The 21,179-nt window shown below is 33.8% G+C and overlaps 1 protein-coding gene across 1 annotated transcript in view; it reads left to right on the forward strand.

Annotated features, from left to right (window-relative positions):
* Positions 1-21,179, forward strand: part of PPP2R5A (protein phosphatase 2 regulatory subunit B'alpha) — a 65,522-nt gene that overhangs the window by 33,426 nt on the left and 10,917 nt on the right. Inside the window, exons 3-7 of the mRNA XM_025921116.2 lie at positions 2,428-2,529; positions 14,867-14,959; positions 18,557-18,687; positions 19,773-19,832; positions 20,737-20,845. Coding sequence (XP_025776901.1) covers positions 2,428-2,529; positions 14,867-14,959; positions 18,557-18,687; positions 19,773-19,832; positions 20,737-20,845 — 495 coding nt within the window. The remainder of the gene's footprint in view (positions 1-2,427; positions 2,530-14,866; positions 14,960-18,556; positions 18,688-19,772; positions 19,833-20,736; positions 20,846-21,179) is intronic.

Here is a 21,179-nt window from a genome sequence, read left to right on the forward strand (position 1 = left end):
ACCAAAATACAAAAAATGTAGTCGGAGTAATTAGAGAGTCACTGAATACATAATTGAAGCTTAGATGTTACCAGAGTATAGAAGGTTATAACAAGTATAATTTGTAGTTGTCTTCATTTCCTTCCCCTTGGCTAATATATGTTCTGGGGGAAGAACAAATTGTGTAGGAAAGTTTAATTTGGCCCCGTTATACTAGTTGAGTTTTTTTTTCATCGCATTTGCACCAGAAAATTTGGGATGATTTTTTTTTTTTTTTCAAAAATGAAAAGCCTTAAAGAAGTTTTTTTTTGTTTTTTTAATGTTATTTTTATTTTTTTATTTTATTTTAAAAATATAATTTATTGTCAAATTGGCTTACATCCAACACCCAGTGCTCCTTAAAGAAGTTTTAAAAGATTAGCTATACAAGGAACATTAATCAAAATGCAGATTGCTTCCTAGACTCTCAGTAGACTGTAAAAATTAAGTGACAGTTTGAAAACAGAAGTATTAAATACTGATAAACTCATTTTGTTTTGTGTTTTGTGTTTATCATTTAAAATATGTTCAGGGGAAAAAACAGTATTTCCATTTTACTGATTGGTAAATCAGATGGTTTGTATTCAGGAATTTTAAAAATCCTGGAAAAAGGTACTTTATTTTAATCTCTGTAAAGTTACTGACTTGGGTGCCTGCTAGGTCAGTTGGTAGAGCATGCAACTTTTGATCTTGGGGTTGTGAGTTGGAGCCCCATGTTGGGTATAAAGATTACCTAAAGTTATTGACTTGAATATTGAAGGTATTCAAATATTTAGATATCAGAAGTACTCAAATGTTTGAGTCAGTTTATTCTATACTGATAAATTCTGGGATTTAATTTCTTTCTCCAAGAAAGAAAGGTGTGTGTGTTTTTCTTTCTTTCTTTTTTTGTTTTTTGTTTTTTAACTTCTGGGTACTTAATTTCTAGACAAGCATGACGCCAACTCATGCTGTTGGCCCTATAAAGCTCTTATGTATATTTGTTATATATAGTTAATTTTATTGGTGGCACAACAAAGTTAACTTTTTCTTTTACTGCCAATAATAAGTATGATCTCAAAGGCAAATTATGCCCTCTGAATGGGATATATTTCCTTTTCATGTTTTATCTGTGACTTTATGCCATTCTTTGTGAAATTGATATCTGTCAAACTATTCTGCCCTCATGTACTGGCTTTGAGTTCTAGCAGATCAAATTCTAGGTTATTACTTTCTAAGTCTTACGGTTATAGTAATTGACTGGAAGCAGTTATTTGGCTGACCATAGATGCCACTTCATAAGAATAGTTGGAAATTTGCACCACCTATGACCTCTTGTCTCATCCTTTATTCCCCAGATAGTTTATTTCAGGTGACCAACTTCTTAATAGTATGGCCTTAAGTGTTTGCTAAATAAACCATGTGGTTTCTCAGTTGTTCATCATTCTTCAAAGATTAGCACCACAGTCTAACCTTTGCTAAAGAGCAAAGATGTGTTAGTTTACCTTGGTGCTAAGACAGTGTGAATGATGAAATTTTAAATATTGTATTTCATTGAATCTGAAATGAAGAGTCAGCATCCTGATTTTAGAGAGATTAATATGTTTAAAAAAAAAAAAAAAAGGCTCAGGGGCACCTGGGTGGCTAAGTTGGTTAAGTGTACAACTTCAGCTCAGGTCATGATCTCATGGTTTGTGAGTTCGAGCCCCGCATAATGCTCTCTACTGACAGTGCAGCGCCTGCTTGGGATTCTCTGTCGCTCTCTTTCTGCCCCTCCCCAGCTTGTGCTCTCTCTCTCTCTCTCTCTCAAAAATAAATAAACATTAAAAAATAAATAAAAATTAAAAAGGCTCAGAATAGATGAAATACATTAAATCACCAGTGGGATGTTATAAACTATGTCCGTAATAGCACTGAGGGTATTCTGCCCTCCTACCCCTCTTCCTTAGTGTTGTGTGTATGTATAAGAATGGAGATCTTTTATCAAACTCTTTTGGATTGTAAGGTAAGTAAATGGCTGGATTAGAATATAGAGGGAATTGTAGAAAGATGAAAAGGATCAAGTTAGGGATAGGTAGACTTAGGAACTTCATGGTTTTCTCCCCAGAATTCCCTTCCTCCCCCCTTTTTTTTTTTTTTTTTTAATTTTCCGTTTAAGCAAAACTTGGGAAAGAACAACTTGTAATTTAAGGAAGAGGAATCCAGAGGTAATCTGTAATCTTTAGCAGGTTGGCATTTGAAGAAGTCATAGTTATGGGATAGAAAAAAGAGAAACAAATACCTGACTTCTTCATATCTTGATGAGGTTTACAGGTTTTGAACTAGGCTTATAGTCACAACTTTTTTCTTAAAGTTATCTTTAAAATATTTCATTTTACATTGTTTAGTTGTACAACAAAGAGTATAAATCTAAATTCGTTTTCTTTACAGATCAGTGCTAACATCTTCCGTACTCTTCCTCCAAGTGATAATCCAGATTTTGATCCAGAAGAGGATGAACCCACGCTTGAGGCCTCTTGGCCTCACATACAAGTATGAAACATAATTATATATTGACAGTTTTTACATTTATGATATTCTGCTGAAATCATGGTTGTTCTCTTTTAGATCTGAGTGTCTATGGAAAACATTTGACTTTTAGTATGTTTGCTCATCATTTTCTTTTCCCCAAAATATTGTATTTCACTTTTTTTGAGGTAAAATACACTTAACATTTATCATTTAAACCATTTTAAAGTGTACTACTCGTGGCATTAACTACATTCATAATGCTGTGCAGCCATTACCACTGTCTAGTTCTAGAACTTTTTTATCACCCCAAATGGAAGCCCCATTCACATTAGCAGTCACTTCCCATTCCCGTATTCTCACAGTTCCTGACAACTCCTAATCTACCTTCTGTCTTTATGGCATTACCTGTTCTGAATATTTAATATAAATGAAATCGTATCATATATGGCCTTCTGTGTCTGGATTCTTTTATTTAACATAGTATTTTTAAAGTTCATCGGTGTTGTTGCCTATGTCCATACCTCATTCTTTTTAATGACTGAATGATATTTCCTTTTCTGGATATACCATATTTTGTTTATCCATTAATCAATCGATGGGTGTTTTGGCTTATTGTAATGAGAACTGTTATGAACATTCACGTACAAGTTTTTGTTTTAACATGTTTCCCATAAATTTTGATAAGTTGTGTTTTTGTTTTCATTCACCTCAAAATAAATTCTAATTTTCCTGTGATTTCTTCTGTATTACTAAGGAATGTGTTTACTTGTTACATATTTGTGATTGCCACATTTCTTTCTGTTACTGATTTCTAATTATTTCATGGTAGTTGGAGAATATACTTTGAATGTTTTTAATGCTTTTAAGTTTATTGAAGCTTGTATTAGAGCCTCACATACAGTATATTCTGGAGAATGTTTCATGTGTGCTTGAGAAGAATGTATTCTGTTGTTGGGTAGAGCATACTGTAGAAATCTGTTAGGTCTAATTGGTTTATAATGTGATTCAAGTCCTCTTTTTCTTTTTTAATCTTTTATTCTACTCATTATTGAAAGTAAGATACAAAGTTTCTAACTTATTGTTGAATTTTATATTTCTCTCTTTAGTTCTGTCAGGTTTTGCTTCATGTATTTCAGGGCCCTATTATTAGCTGCTTATGTTTATAATTGTTATATCTTTTGTATGTATTGTTCTTATTATAACTCTAGATGGTTTCTTAAATTTATTTTGTCTGTTATTAGTGTAGGCACTCCAGCTCTCTTTTGGTTACTGTTTGCATGATATATCTTCTCCAGTCCTTTTCCTTTTAATCAGTTCCTTTGAATATACATTTTGTCTTGATAAAGTTGGATCATGTTTTTGTAATCAGTTTTGACAGTCTTTGCCTTTTGACTGGAGTGTTTAATCCATTTACAGTTAATATAATTGCAGATAAGGTAGGATTTACATCTGCCATTTTGCTATTTCTATATGTTGTATGCCTTTTTGTTTCTCTACTCTCCATTACTGCCTTTTATATTAAATAGGTATTTGCTAGGGTACCATTTTAATTCCCTTGTTTTTTTAACTGTATTTTTTATTTTCTTAGTAGTTACCCTGAGGATTACAATTAGCATCTTAAAACAGTCTGTTTTGGTTGAATACCACTAATTTCAGTAGTATATAAAATTTTGGTCCAATATACCTCCATTCCCTCCCCCACCTCCTTTGTGGTATTATTTGTGGTATTGTCATACAAGTTAGATCTTTACACATGCCCACCAATACAATTTTGTAATTATTGCTTTATGTGATTGTCTTGTAGAGCAGTAGAATAAATGAGTTATAAATAAAATTCATTTATGCTTTTATGTTATGTATAGTTGACCCTTGAACATCATGAGTTTAAACTGCATGAGTCTGCTTATGTGCAGATTTTTTTGATACCGTACAGTACTGTAAATGTATTATCTCTTCTTTACAATATTAAAAAAAAAAATTTAATTCCAGTATACTTAACCTACAGTGTTATATTAGTTTTTGGTATACAGTATAGTGATTCAACAATTCTGTGCCTTACACAGTGCTCACTGTGATAAGTTTACTCTTAATCCCCTTCACCTGTTTCACCCATCCACCCCATCCACCTCCCCTCTGGCAACCATCAGCTTGTTCTCAATAGTTAAGATCTGTCTTTTGGTTTGTCTCTTATTTTCTTTGTTCTGTTGTTTTGTTTCTTAAATTTCACATGTGAATGAAATTTTATGGTATTTGTCTTTCTCTAATTACTTCATTTAGCATTATACTCTCTAGATCCATTCATGTTGTTGCAAATGGCAAGATTTCATTCTTTTTTATATATTTTGTATATTCCATCGTGTATATATACCACATCTTCTTCATCCATATTCTGTATTCATTTATCAGTGGACACTTGGGCTGCTTCCATAATTTGGCTATTCTAAATAATGCTGCGATAAACATAGGAGTGCCTATATCTTTTCAAATTAGTGTCTTCCTATTCTTTGGGTAAAAATACCCAGTAGTACAATTACCAGATTGTAGGGTAGTTCTATTTTTATTTTTTTGAGGAACTTCCATACTGTTTTCCATAGTGACTGCACCAGTTTGCACTCTCCCTTATGATATTCTTAACATTTTTTCTCCAGCTTACATAAGTTTTAAGAATATGGTATATAATATTTATAACATACAAAATACATGTTAATCAGTTCTGTTACCACTAAGGCTTGCTGTCAGCAGTAGGCTATTAGTAGCTAAATTTAGGGGGAGTCCAGAGTTACATGTGGATTTTTGACTGAGTCGGGGTGGGGAGGGTCAGTGCCCTTAACCCCTGCATTACTCAGGGTTCACCTGTACTTACCTTTACCTGTGCTCTTTATTTCTTCTTGTGGGTATCCTTTCATTTCTTCCTGAGGGGTTCCCTTTAGTATTTCTTGTAGAGCGGGTCTGTTAGTGAATTCTCTCAGTGTTTGTTTATCTGGGAATGTTTTAATTTCCCCTTCATTTTTGAAGGAGAGTTTTGCTGGATATAGAATTCTTGGCTTAACTACCCTTTTCCTTCAACACTTAGATGATGTCATCCCACGGGTCTTCTGGTGTCCCTTGTTTTCTGATGACAAGTCAGTTGTTATTTAGGACTTCATATGTGTGATGTTTTTTTCTTGATGCTTTGAATATTTTCTGTTTTTAATTTCTGTCACTTTTGATTATGATTTGTGTAGATGTGGATCTCTTTGGCTCTATTCTACTTGGAGTTCATTGAGCTCCAGTAAGAGTTTTTGTGTAATTAATATTTTTCATCAAGTTTGAGTTGGTTTTAGCTATTACCTCTTCAGATATTTTTTCTTCCTCTTTCTCCTCTCTGAGACTCCCAATATGTGTGTGTATGTTGGTATGACTGAAGGTGTCCCTCAGATCTCTGAAGCTCTGTTCCTTTTTTGTTCATTCTTTTTTTCTTTCTGCCCCTCAAACTGAATAATCTCTACTGATCTACCTTCACATTCACTTATTCTTATGCAGCTCAAATTGTTTTGGGTTGTTTTTATGGGTCAGCAAGTTCACCAAGTTCACTTTGACATTTCAGAAGTCTCTCTCTGGAGCATGTCTTTCTAGTTGAGACTGAGAAAGGGATAGTCTTCTTGACCTAAATGCCATTGTGTGACAGTTCACTCCTCAGAGTCATTGGAAAATTGGTAGTAAAAACTTCTTATGTAGGCAGGATCAGTTCTTCCATTAAACCTTCCCTGTTTCTGTCTAGCTCTAACTACTTCATTTAAACATCCCCCCCCTCAAATATGTGGCTTTAATATAATGTCATCTAGAGTTCACTCAGTAAAATCACATTGACACTACCTCAGTTGATACTTTAGTACTAGAACTCTTTAGAATAGGATTCAGGGTAGATTATCTTACAATACTTACAAACTGTTAACAAAGATTCCATTATAGCCATAAACTATACTCATATGTGTTTAGTGTTTCTTTTGCACATGTTTTTATATATCTAGTCTTTATGATCATTTATTTTTGTTCCCCCAAATGTCTCATTAAAATATTCTGAGAATATTCAGATGCACTTTCTTACTTTTTAAAATAAGCAAGGCTCTGAGGGAGAAAGTAAAAGTTCAAAGGATTCTTGCCTAATACCTCAGATAATGTTTATATTTTAAAAATAATATTAATGACCTGAAATCTGCAGGCAAACACAGTGATGGGTTTTTCTAGAGAATTTAATGTATGTGTCTACATATGATCAATGGTACTCATTTATAAGACTGTTGATCATGATTAGCTAATTAGAGCAATACAAATGACCACTGAGCACTTACCATGTTTCAGAGATAGTGGCAACTGCTTTATATACCCATCTTATCTAATCCTTTTGGTAACACCATAATATTGTTCATTTTATAGATAAGCTTAGATGAAGCTAGAAGAGATTAAGAATCCTGCCCAAGTTTATAAAAATAGTAAGTGGCAGAATTAGGTTTATAACTCAAGTATTACTCCAAAGTACTTGCTCTTAATTTTTAAAAGCTTTACTGCCTCTCCTAAATATAGTCTATGGCCCTAAAATAAATACATACCAACTTTTAAAGAGGTTTAATTCATACCTTTTTAGCTTCATTATAACACCAGTAAAACAGATCTTCCAAATAATTCAACTGGCCATTCTTTTTCTTTTTTAGCCCTCATAAGTGAGTTTTTAAAAGTGTAATTATACAGGTACAGATATGCCTTGGTTAAAGGTAACAAAAGTTTATATATACAAATTCTAACAAGTAAGAGAATTACTATCATTACAAAGCATGGTAAATCGAAATGATTCTGGTGACAGACCTCTACTTAAATCATAGTTTTGATACTTTTCTACCTATATGACCTTAGTTAGGCTGCTTAACTCTTTTGCCTCCTCCTTTATGAAACTGGGATAAATAAGGATTCTTTAAGGATTGAATGGGATAATGTTTGCACAGAACCTAGCACAGTTTTTTAAACTGTATGTTTTTCTTTTCTCTCCCCTTGTTTTCTTAAAAGATAATTACTTTTGGTATGTGGGAAGAAGTATATTTTTGCTCTTATTGTTGCCTTTATGCTGATAACCTTTATATGATACCCTGGGTTCTTTCTCTTGTAGCTAGTTTATTGCTTTCCTAGAATTAACAATACTGAAATGATTAAGTAGTCTCTTCCCTAACTTCCATTCTTCTCTAGCATATAACATAAAGTAATATTCTTTTACTTTCACAGTAAATACTTGCATAACAATTGAAAGCTTCTACTTTCCATACACTCTTCTCCATCCTCTCCCCCAACTTTATATTTTTATTATTGTATAATACCTATGTGGTTAGAACATGTAACTAATTGTACATTACTATTCTGTCACCTTTATGCCCATTGTTTGTTCTTAGCTCTACAGGTAAAATATTTAATCTTACCATCGATCCTTATGTCAAAGTTCCTCCGATCATTTCTTGATAATTTGGAGCTTGTTGTTTTTTTTGTTTTTTTTTTTTTTTTAAGTAATCTCTACATCCACCATGGGGCTCAAACTCATGACCTCAAGATCAAGAGTCACATGCTCTTCTGACTGAGCCAACCAGGCGCCTCTGGAACTCATTCTTTAGTAGAGGAACTCATGGGAATATTATTCCTTGAGTTTTTGTATGTACAATAGCAGTTTGTAGATTTTCTTTTTAAAGACCAATGTGATTTAAAATCCTTGATTCATCTTCTTTCCCTAGGTACCTTAAATATGTTATTCCATTATCTTCTGATTTTCTTTGCCTTTATAAAGACGTGGTTTTTGGCCTGGATGTCTGTAAAGGATGTTGTCCCTTTAATGGCCAAGTGCTTTACTGGTTACACATAAGTGTTTATTTTTCTAGATAAAGTTTCTCATTTGAATAGTATTCTTTCACCATAAAAGCCCACTTTTATTTCTGAAGTTTCTTCAGTAATGGTTTTTAGTATTTCTTTTGTTGTACTGCTTTTTTTTTTTTTCTTCTCTGGGGATGCCAGCTTTTCATGTGTTGGTTCTTCTTATCTTTCTGTGTCTCTTACTTTCTCTTAAAATATTGGATTTTTAAAATCTCATTTTTTTATTCTGTTGGATTGTTTTTCATCTTTCTTATTACCATTCTCTTTTTCCTTTACTCTAGTTGAAAGGTGGATGGACAGTGAATATTTAGTTTTGCCAGCTTCAGTATTAGAGACAGACAAGAGGAAGGGAATGGATATTATATTAGCCAACCAACAATGCTTGCTATAGGCTAGAACCATTGGAGTGAAGAGTGTCTTAAGTAAAAGGAAAAAGGATATATATTTAATGACAATAGGATGGATAATCAGCAACATTAGCTATTTTCTGTATAGTTCTTAGAAGGTAGAGAGGAATCTTGCTTTTATATATGGGTGCTAGCTTTTCCGATTACATTGCTTATTTTTATTTTGCCAGGACTTATATTTTTTAGTGGTCATTCCATTTTATTTATTTTTATTTTGTTTGTTTATTTATTTATTTTCTAATGTTTGTTTATTTTTGAAAGAGACAGAGACAGAGCACAAGCAGGGGAGGGGCAGAGAGAGAGGGAGACAGTATCTGCAGCAGACTCCAGGCTCCGAGCTGTCAGCACAGAGCCTGATGCGGGGCTCTAACTCACAAACTGCGAGATCATGACCTGAGCCAAAGTCAGATGCTCACCTGACTGAGCCACTCAGGTGCCCCCATTTTATTTTTATTTAAAAAAAAAAGAGAAAAAAATTATATTCTACATGATTTGTGACATTTTAAGCAATAGTCTGCTTCATTTATTTATTTTGTCTAGCACACATATATCTAAATAAAATGGAAGAGGAATCCTAGGATTAGCAAACGTTGATTAAAAATTTTAAGATTTATAAGTCAGATGCCCAACCAACTGAGCCAACTAGGTGCCCCTTTAATCATCTTTTTTTAGGGTGGAATATTAAAGCTTCTCTGATAAATGACATTGTAAAAAGTTGTAGCACTGAGGAAATTTGCTCATTTGAAAGTTTTTTGTTCATAACATACGTTGAATCAACTCACCAGGAATTTTTTGTTTTATACTAGAAGTTTACATTTTATTTATTATTTTTATTTAGTCAGTTTTTGAGAGAGAGGGAGGGAGCGCAGGCAGAGGGGGAGGGAGAAGATCTCAGCAGGCTCCATGCCCAGACATGGGGCTTGGTTTCACACTGTAAGATCATGCATGACCTGAGCCAAAAATCAAGACTCGGATGCTTAACTGACCGAGCCACCCAGGTGCCCCAGAAGTTTACATCTTACATTTAGCTTATCAGATACTTGATTTCATAAATCAATTTGATAGGATGTAAAATAAGCATTATATTTAGTTAATGAGAAGGAATAATCACAAGTAATTTCAACACCTTTCAAGTTTTTATTTCCCCAACCCGTTCATGAATTTCCTAAAAATGTGCTAATTTATCATTTTTGTCTTTCTACTCTTTTTCCATACTGTAATGGAAATACTAATGAGCATTGGAATAATGGAATAAATTAAATAAAGAAGAAAGGAAAAAAAGAACTGTTTCACTATTGGGGAATTGATCATATCTTTTAATTTATAAAATGTATTATATGGCAACTATTCATTAACAGTTATAAATTATTTTTATTTTCTTTCCTAAGTATTTTGTTTTTATTGAGGACCAACAAGATTATAATTTTCTGTGTGCTGACTTCTAGGTAATTAGGGATGCTTCGCTGCTGTACTAGCCTGGAATACAGGCAGATCATGCAGTATTTTAATTTTCTTGTATCAGTTATTTTCTTTAGTGGCACAGATACTTAAGATGTAATTATTGGGGTACTGACTATAACATAGACCTTTTTAGGGATAACCTGTATTTTAGGGACCAGAAGCTCTTCTTTGTGATCTTTATAATTAGAAATTTAAATTAGAAACCTATACATTTTACAGTCTACACCTTCACATCCAAATAGCTCTTGGTCACATTCACTGTTCAGTCACTTAATACAAAATATCTCATTTAGTTCAGTATATGTTGAGTCTTACATGAATTCTTTCATATATTAAATCCACTTTACAACCCATTTAAATTAGTTTCCTCTTAAAAGAGTTTGGAAAACGTTGGGCCATATTCCTTGAAGACAGTCTTTTGTGTATTTACAGTTTGTGAAAGTCTCTTCTCAGTCTTTTGCCTCTCTGGGCCAAACATTTCCAGTCCTCTTAGCTTTGTGTATAGATCTCATTTTCAGATACTTGAATCATCTCTGCTGTTTTTGCTGTGCCTTTTTCTAAAATCTTTTATTGATGAAGATCAGAATTTTATATATTTTAACTAAACCTTAGTAAAGATACGGTCATTATGGAGTAGAATGGTAAGATTACCCTTTTTAGTTAACTGTTTACATTTTTTACTTACTTTTTAGGGTATTTTTTGGATCATAGAAGTAGGAACGTATGTGAAGTTTGCCATTTTACTAGAAAAATTAATGCATTGCTCAAGTGTCTATTGTTCTTTGCAGCACTATTTGTTAGATTCTTGGAGCAAATTATTTTTTCATATATAAGAACATAGAAAAACTCCAGTATTTATACAAAAATATATTGTCTCTGAACAACTGTGATTTTTATTCATTCAGGAAATAGTATGTTCCAGGCATTGCTCTACATATTGGGGGTAATGTATTGAGCCAGTAAGCAAAATCCTTTATAGTCTAGTGGAAAAGATTAAATAATAATACTATGTCAAGGTGTAATAAATAGAAGAAAAAAGTAATGCAGGATAAAGGGTTTAGAAAGAGTGACAGTGGGGACAGTGTACAATTTTATAGAAGCATAGTCTTAATGGCCATCTTGAAGATTGTCAGCTCTGTAGATCACTAGCAATTCTTTTACTTCGGTTTCACATTACTCAACATGTGTTTAGATAACCTTTTGTTATCGGCTCTTTGCTGTTGCTAAGTTGGCTGCATAATAGCAGTTTGCTGCTATCTTAACTGGTCCCTTAATATTCACTGTGTCAGGTAAATGGCGGAGATGAAAACTCTGTAAGAAATGCTAATGTGTATCTGTGATAGGCACAGGTTTCAAATGAATGTGTGATTTAGAGGATTCAGCTGGATGTCATGCAAATCTCCCAAAAGATACATAATTACTCCTAATAGTATTAAGCCTTAAGCCCTATATATCTGATGTAGATCTTAAGAGGTAGAGTATATAGGCTAATGCATGCTGTACTTGACTCCTGTTTAACCTGGTCTCCCCTCACCACAAATCTTAACTTACACTTAACTAGGGATTTTCATAAAGGTTCTGAGTCTCTGATTCCATACCCATCAACCCATACCCTATATCTCGTGCTCAAGACATGTCCTACCTTTCTATAAAAGCCCTTCTTTTTCTTTTTGGCTTATCCAAAGTCAGATCAAATGTAGGGCCCAAGTTGTATTTTCCTCCTGCTGATTTTATTTTTCCTGCTGACTTTATTCCACAGTGCTATTGCCCTTTTCTAAATGTCTGCTCCACTCATAGTCTGTGCCATATAATTGTTGCATATATACCATTTTATATGTTTAATTTTGTCTCACCTCCCTAACAAGTGAATAAGCTTTTTGGGGCTGTACAGTGCCTAATAACATTCCCACTGTATGTAGCTAAAAGGAAAACTTGTTTCCTCTACCCATAACACTTTTGACACCAAATGTGTGGATTTTCTGCACCAAGAAATTCTCCACTTCTCTGTGGATACCAACTGGGTGTCCTATAATTTATTCATTTCTGACACTGACGACCCAGAGTTACCACAGATACCACAGGTTAAGGGCTCAGTCCCATGGGGCCACACCCCATTTCACATGGCAGTCAGAGGAGTCTGGGCCTCTTGTACTTCTGACCAGCTGGCTTCAAGTCTGGGGTTCGTTCCCACAATCCACTCTTCAGGTTTGATAATTTGCCATAACTGCCCACAGAACACAGGAAGCACTTCATTTACTGTTACTGGCTTATTATAAAGGATGCAAGTCAGGAACAGCCAAATGAAAGAGATGCATAGATCACAGTATGGAGAAGGGGCTCCATGGTACTACCCTCCCAGTACCTTGATGTGTTCACCAACCCAGGAGTTCAGGAGTTCTCCAAACCCCTTTGTTGAGGATTTTGATGGTGGTTCCATGAGGTGAACGTGATCCATTAAATCACTGGCCATCAGTGATTGACCTCAGTCTCCAGTCTCTCTCCCCTCCCTGGAGGATGGGGTTTGGGACTGAAAGTTTCAACCCTCTTATCATAGGGTTGGTTGCTGTGATAAGCAGGCTTCATCCTTCTACAGTCATCTCATTAGCCTAAACTCAGGCATGATTGAAAGGGGCTTCTTATAACAAAAGATGCACCTCTTACCCTTATCACTCAGGAAATTCCAAGGGTTTTAGGAGCTCTATGCCAATAACCAGAAGTAGGAACTTACCACAGCAGGCCAGTATTGGACATGAAAATGGGCACTGGACAGTTGTGCCAGTGAACCTGTGTAGCAGTCCATGAGACTGTATTGCTCTTCAGAGGACTCTGATAATTTTTGTAGATTTTTTTTTTGCATGTGTGTACTCCAAAGCAAAATTATCTACATAGTTAGTTGATTAGAAGATTATTTACAAATAAAACTGATACCAATTTGTTTTCTTGTTACCATATCATACTTAACATGAAAATTAAAAGATAATAATTAGACCAGATAAGCATCATTCCTTTTGCACAGCTGGGCAAAAAAGATGCATCAAACACAAATAATATTTGTTCCTAAAACTGTTGTATAATATTATTGAATAAAATAATTGAATAAAATAATAAAAAATTGTTATTGTGTGGTGAGTGATAAAGCCCCAGATCTGGTAATGCTTTTTTGTGTGTGTTGTAAAGTCTGTAAATTTACTATAGCAACCTTTTTTTTTTAATGTTTATTTATTTTTGAGAATGAGAGAGAGAGAGAGAGAGTCTGGGGGAGGGGCAGAGAGAGAGGAGGACAGAAGTTCTGAAGCAGAGAGCCTGATGTGGGGCTCAAACTCACAAACTGTGAGATCATGATCTGAGCCGAAGTTGGATGGTGAACCAACTGAGCCATTCAGGTGCCCCTTTTTTCTCCCTTCTATATGTGGCCCAACTATACCTGTTTATTGAATGACTGTTTTTGCTTTAGGATATAATCTTCCTTTTTTATGTTTAGGATGCTTGATTAATATGTTTTTCAGTAGCTAATAAAGTAAGGCAAATTCCTTACTTTAAATTCCAGGGGCTATACTCCTGTCTTTTATGAGCTGTTAGGTTACAATAAAAGAACTTTAGTGTATTTTCCTCTTCTTGAAAGACAGATGTAGGTATGATGGAAGCAAGTTGAACTAAACCTTACTTTATTTAATTCTGATTTGTGGTAGCAAGTGAACATTTTTTGCTACTTTTAAAATGCTTGGCCCTTTTTTTTTTTTTTAAATTTTTTTTTTCAACGTTTTTTATTTATTTTTGGGACAGAGAGAGACAGAGCATGAACGGGGGAGGGGCAGAGAGAGAGGGAGACACAGAATCGGAAACAGGCTCCAGGCTCTGAGCCATCAGCCCAGAGCCTGACGCGGGGCTCGAACTCACGGACCGCGAGATCGTGACCTGGCTGAAGTCGGACGCTTAACCGACTGCGCCACCCAGGCGCCCCATAAAAATGCTTGGCCCTTTTTAAGTAGAAGTCCTGCTGTGACTTCCTAGTTTATTCACCTTGGTAAACAGACATTCCTTCCTGAACCCTGAATTTACATAATTTGGTTCATTACTTCCCAAGTGTAGATAAGGTATGCTGGTTTTGATTTAATTGTTTGCCCCACTATAGTTTTATAGAAAGACGTAAAGGTTTTCTTTTTATTGTTATTGATACACCAGCCCTTGCAATCTAGTTTATTCTTACCTGTAAGTTTCTGATCTATATTTAAAGAACTCTAGAAATTAAATTGAAGTGGGTTAGGAGTCCACTGGAAAATGAACATGTTCCCAGTGAGTATGGACTACAAAACAGTCTTTCTTAGTTAAATATTTTGTTAGGCAAAATATTTATTTTCTAGTTCCTGTAATTACAGTTTCAGCAAGTGATGTGAAGCAATTAACCCCCAAATTTACCAGCTTAGGAGACCAAATTGTGAACATATATTTAGTTTTTTAAAAAATGTTACCAACTCATCACATTTTCTAATGAGCTCTGAAATCTCCCTCCTAGGTTGGTAGGGGAGGTATGTTTGGTATGAAGTGATTAATAGGGTAAAATTTTATAGGCATCATCTTAGTTTTTATTTGACTTTTTCTCATAGTTGGTGTATGAATTCTTCTTAAGATTTTTGGAGAGCCCTGATTTCCAGCCTAGCATTGCAAAGCGATACATTGACCAGAAATTTGTACAGCAGGTAAGGAATTCTTATGTCTTAAATTTCCTTGGGTTCATCTTAGCAATGATTCATTAATTTGTGATTGAAATAGTCTGTCAAAACTTAAATGGTTTATTTTACTTTAACATCGTTTAATACTCTTGCCAGACAATTAAGGTAAAAGTGAAGGAGCTATGAGAATACGAGAGTATTTTAAACAAGAGTGAGCTTCTAATGACATCAGTGGAATTACATCCAATCCTGAATTCTTACAGTTATTTTATAAAGACCAGAAAAGCAAGCCTTTCTGGACAATCTGAGAAAATTTGGTATGACCATTCAATCAAAGGACAAGAAGCTTTCTTTTAAATTTTTAAGTCTTTGAACTTGAACTTTGGGGTATGTTTTAAGCATTGTAACTTTGAAATGACAGAGGAAAAACAGAAATGGAATCACCATTAGGAGTTTGGGCTTCGGCTCCTTTCCTGTTATCGGTTACAATTACCAATGACCTTTCCTTTTTCCTTCCCCTTCGCACCTTGGGCATTCTAGCCTCCCAGTTCCTAAACCGCAGATAAATGGGATATTTAAGAAGAAAAGGAGATAAAGTGAATGAAACATAATGGGATACCTTCTTTTGTTTTATAAATTAGTTATAAGCTATTATTTTTTGGAAACTACATACTGAAAATTAATTTTTCAGAATGTGTTCATTTTTATTTTAATCTTCAAAGTCTTTTCAACAATGTAAAAGCCTCTCTTTAACTGAGGGGAACTGGCTGGCCCTAGACAGGATTGTGGTGAAGTAGACCAAATCTTTGCAGGTTTATTTTCTCTTTGGAAATACTTATCAGTATGTAAGGTCTCATTAGGAATTTGATGCTCTTCTCTTCTAGAGTTATTTGCACTTTCAAGAAAGGTAGGAGATGAGTCAAAAGGTAGCAATGAACCCAGTGCGGAGGCGAGGACTAAAATCATTACGAGGACCTTTCCTACCCTCTTACCACTGTTGTATAATAAAGATTCTACAAACATGAGTTCCGCATATTTATTTAGAGTTCAGTTTTCATCATTTATAGCGACACCTGACCTCACATAAAGTATTCTGACTAATTGCTGTTAGTGTATTGATCAATGAAGATATATTGTCAGGAATATGTCCTTCAGCCATTCAAGCAACTCTTCATAAATTACAAAGAAATATTGGGTGTGTGCTAACAGTAAAATTTACATTTCATTCACAAGTAAAAATCAGATTAAATAGAACTTTGTGATTTTGGTAATTGCAGATGAATGCATATTTATTTCCTTCGGTAGCTCTTGTGTGCTACAGAAGGAATAGAGTATATTAAGGAACTCTAGTAATACCAGATTAAATTGTGTTTAACATAAAAGCAGGTTGAGGGGGACAGTTGCCTTAGTGCTTCTTCAGTCTAGAGCTTGAGGTATTTCTGCTGCTGGCTTATTCCATGGGTTTGAAGAGAAACAAGAAGAAAACTTCTACTTTATACTCTAAATACCTGAATTATCCGAGAAACCAAAGCCCAGTAATTTGTTCCTAGCAGTTTATATGGCTGTGCTTTCATAGATCACTTCTGTGATGTATTCATATTATTCTTTATGAATAGTATATGAGAGAATCCTTAGCTTTTGTATTTTGAAATTATTTGATTAGGTGGTAATTTTAAGACTTAAAAGTACAGGAAAAAATTAAGTATAAATTTGGACATTCATATTTCAAGAGAAAAAAATACTTGGATAATTCCAAGTTATGTTCAAATCATAGGATTTCAGAAGAAAGAAAGAAGCTAAGAATTACCGAGTGCTTTTTATGTGCCTGGCATTGTCCTTATATGCTTTTATATAAAGCATGTGTGTCTAATTTTACACAGCTAGTAGATGGCACAATCAGGATTCAAACTAGACTCTCTCTGACCATAATGTTCCCTACACTTAGAAGACACAAGATTAGTTTCGGCCTTCTTCATTTTATCAGTGACGAACAAGCTCAGAGGTTATGAATTACCCTTAAAAGCAAAGTTAGAGATAAGTATCACAGCCAGAATAAGAAACAATTTCCTGATGACTAGTTTTATGTACGTTTTATTATATGAATTTATATTTATATTTATAAATAGATTATTTAGATTACAGTATTTCAAAATAGGTTTCTTTAAATAGATTTAACAGTTGGCGAACAGGTATTCTCTAGTTTATATTTTTCTCCTGAGGATCAACTCGTACTAGATTCATTTATTCTTGAATTAAACATGTCAACCTTAACAAGTAAGGGCCCCTTTTATTAATTTGCAAGCTTATCTTCTAAGTAAACCCAACATCAGAAACTTGAATATGAGTGTCTCAAGTGAGTAGGTTAGCCATTTTTAATTAGAATAATTTGAACTGAATTTATTAGGTATATTAACACAAATTCTTATACTCTGGATATTTTTGTTTGGAGCCTCATTCAGGACTTTAATAACCTAGTGAACAAAGAATGCAGACTATAAACAAGACATTTGTTTAAGGGTATGTAAATATGACTAAAGTCATCACAACCCTCAAAAGACATTCACTCTAATAGAAGAGATGCATATGTAAATAATCACATACAATTCAAGACAGAATGGGAAAAGAACTTGGAGGAGTCCAGAGCCTGCCATCTTGACTGTAATTATCAATATCAAAGTACAGAATGTAAAATTCCTTGATGACTTCATATAGGTAATTATATTCTATATAGAGAAATTACTTTAAAATTTTTCCTAAGAAAATCCAATGTTTTATTTAAAATACAGTAATACCATTTTTTGACAGCAGAAATTCAGTTTCTTTGCCATTTTAAAAATGGGAATTTGAGCTTTGACTTTAAATTTTTCAAAGATCTCTTTATTCTGCCTTTGCTTTAGAGTTGTGTAGAGGTATAGGAGGAAAATGGTGAATTAGCCAGTTTGAACTGGTTTAAACTTTTGCAGCCAGTTGCTAAAGTGACTTTAAGTAAAAATCTGTAGTCTCATCTCTATTTCATTATTTCCTGAATGACTTTTACTCTATTAGCATGTATCTGCCAGTACTTTCTCCTACTAATTAAATATTAATTTCTGAGCTGTTGGCATGGTGACTTGATTTTTAGTGTAAAATCACAAAACAATTTTAGTTTGTATAAATCTAGTAAACAGGAAATACTCATTTGCACATGTGTATTTTCAAACTTCATTTATTTAACGACTTGCAGTTTGCAAGCTTAAGATTTTTCTATGTAGTTTTGAATTACTATCAAAAAGCATTAAAAATCTCTCAGATTTCAAAACTCTAAAATTATGAGGCATGGTTAGTAGTCAAGAAGAGGATAGAATTTTTAAATGAGTGGCAAAGCAAAAAAAATACAAAACAAAACTATACACTTTTTGAAGTATTTATATTTTTATGTGTTGTTTTTTGAAATGAAGTGAAAAGAAATACTCCTTAAACTTTTCTTTAGCTTCATTATTTAGCAAGAATAAGATTAACCTGATAAGGTAGAATCATTAAAATTTTTTTAAAAAATTTCATGGGTTATCTTGAAATCAAATTAGAATAAAGTGAAATTTTAGCTCAATTATTTTTAAAAAGTAATTTCTCAGATTTTTTTTAAAGCTCCTGGAGCTTTTTGATAGTGAAGATCCCAGAGAACGTGACTTCCTGAAGACTGTTCTGCACCGAATTTATGGGAAATTTCTTGGATTAAGAGCATTCATCAGAAAACAAATTAACAACATTTTCCTCAGGTAAACTGGTCATATATTCATATATAGCACTTTTCCCCTTCCATGTTTTCTTTTTATTCCAGTTCCTTTAATTTTTATAACTGAACTGTTGATAAGTATTTGAGTCATTTTTAGCCTGTTTTGTGGGTGTCATGATTGCATGTAACTTTTTCGAAACTTGCAACTTTACTTCTCATCTAAGTGGACAATAGTTATGAAGACTGTTTAGAATAGGTAATACCAATGTTCATGTTTAAGGTTTATTGAGGAGAATTTATGTCTAGTTACCTACTTCTTTGAGCCTTTTGTTTAAAAAATTGTGTGTAAATATTTAAATCAATAGCTCTTAAAAGTAGTTTTGATTTTCTGGCAAAACTAAATTTATATGGAGTATATATTTTGACTATAAGTGATAATCTGTTAAGTAATTGCTTCTAATTAGGAGATTTTGCTTTAATGTAACCACATTTCAGGCTTGGTTTATTTGGAAATGTGGCAGAATTAGGCTAGCATTCGTATGATGTAACAATTCGAGATCAGTAATGGCTGCCTCCTTGAGAGACCACATCTTCCTGAGGTCTCTGTCCTCCTAAGTCTACTCTAGTCATGATACTTCCCTGTCCTGTAGTCATTTGAGTTCATGACTTCTGCTTTAACAGCAAGCCTAATCTTGGAAAGCTAGACAGCCTGTGTAGTTTAGGTTTAGAGAAACTATGAATAAAAGTGGCTTGATTCCATATGGGTCCTTACCTCGTAGATTTTCCTGTGGGTGGAGGTTTCCTATTTTGAAAAGTATTTCTTTGAGAAAGCCCATCTTTCTTATACATTTTTAAGTAAAATAAAATCTTCCAGGTGAAATAATATTCTGTTATCTCTGCAGCTAGATTATAGCAAAAGTGTATGTGACTTAATAGGAATTAGGCCTTATTTTATAAGATTGCTTAGAGGTAGCTAGTTTGGGGCAAGATAGCTTACAAAGAATTCCTGAAGCACACTTGTAGGTTTCTTATAGTTGCCCTTAGGATTGATTTCTCTACTTTCCTGCCTCTTAATTTAGTTTTCTAATATTTGAGTTTTCATTACACCTGTCTTTATTTTAAATTCAGGTTTATATATGAAACAGAACATTTCAATGGTGTTGCTGAACTCCTTGAAATATTAGGAAGGTAGGTCATTGTTTTTTAAGAGTTAAATAACTTTGAACGTTTTATGTATTAGAATCTTACTGGGGTTGGAGAAATTATTTTATATTTTAGAGTTTAAATATAGAGCACAAGACATAGCTTCTCAACTGAATTCTTTTTATAGCTTTTTAAGCGGTCAGCATATTAAAGTACTTGCCATGCAAGACATCTGTTTTAGAATAGGCTTCTTCCTGCTTTTGAAGCTGTGGCATGTTTTATGCCTGATCTTGCCAGACTGCCTCAGAAATTATAGGATCTGATTGGGAAGAAATGAAATAAACTATAGTGAATCTTTGATGAAGTTATAAGAATTCTTGCTGAGATATTGATAGGCCCTTCCTAATCCGTCTGTTCTTTTTAGAAGAATCTATAGCCTTTTAGTTTATGTGAACATTTTGCTTTCTGTATTCATCACATAGCAATATTAACTTGAGAAGATTAGGCCCCCTCTATTTATAGTTAGAGAGTGATTATGGAGAAAACTACTTCTTAATTTCAGATCTTTTAGCAAAGTAAGAGAAACTTCAGAATGTACTTCAGAAAATACTTCTGCTTCAGAAAATTTTGAAAGTTCTAACAACATTGTGATACTCTCCTGTGGCTTTAGGTAGGAAAATAAAGGCAATGATGCATAAAGTGATAGGCTTTCTAGAAAATGAAGATAGAAATTACTTCCTGGGACTTTAATTGGCAGTCCCAGTTTTCTTTTTGGCATCATTGAATGACTTAGAAGAACAGAATTCATAAAGTAGTTTGAAGATGACTAAGTCATTCAACACCAGGACTGAAGCAGAGCAGTGTTCCTTAGGTACTTACTCATGGATATAACTTTTGGAAATAAAGTAGTAACTACTTAACCCTTCCCCCTGCCTTTTTTTCCCTCCAGTATTATCAATGGCTTTGCATTGCCACTGAAAGCAGAACATAAACAATTTCTAATGAAGGTTCTTATTCCTATGCATACTGCAAAAGGATTAGCTTTGTTTCATGCTCAGGTAAGTTTCAGACAACTTTCAAATGAAATGAACATTGTTTCAAAGGCTGATATAAAGGCAGAGAAACTGAGAAATATTAAGGCAGCAATTTTAGGTATAATTAAGCAATTTGCTTTGTAAATTAAAGCAAACTTCCATTATAATTTAAACATATTACAATATTTAGCTTTATTAAATAAACTCAATGCACTTTTAATGTAGATATAGGAGAGATAATATCCAGTTTTCTTGTTTTCTAGTCTAGGCCCTGACTTTGGAAGGCAGCTGTGCTCACCACTATACCACCAACGCCTAGGCCTTGGCTTTGAATGAGTCCCACATATCTGCAGAATGT

Source organism: Puma concolor, chromosome E4 (assembly GCF_028749965.1).
Source record: "Puma concolor isolate L17-30 chromosome E4, mPumCon1.1.hap2, whole genome shotgun sequence".
NCBI classification, from domain to species: Eukaryota; Metazoa; Chordata; class Mammalia; order Carnivora; family Felidae; genus Puma; species Puma concolor.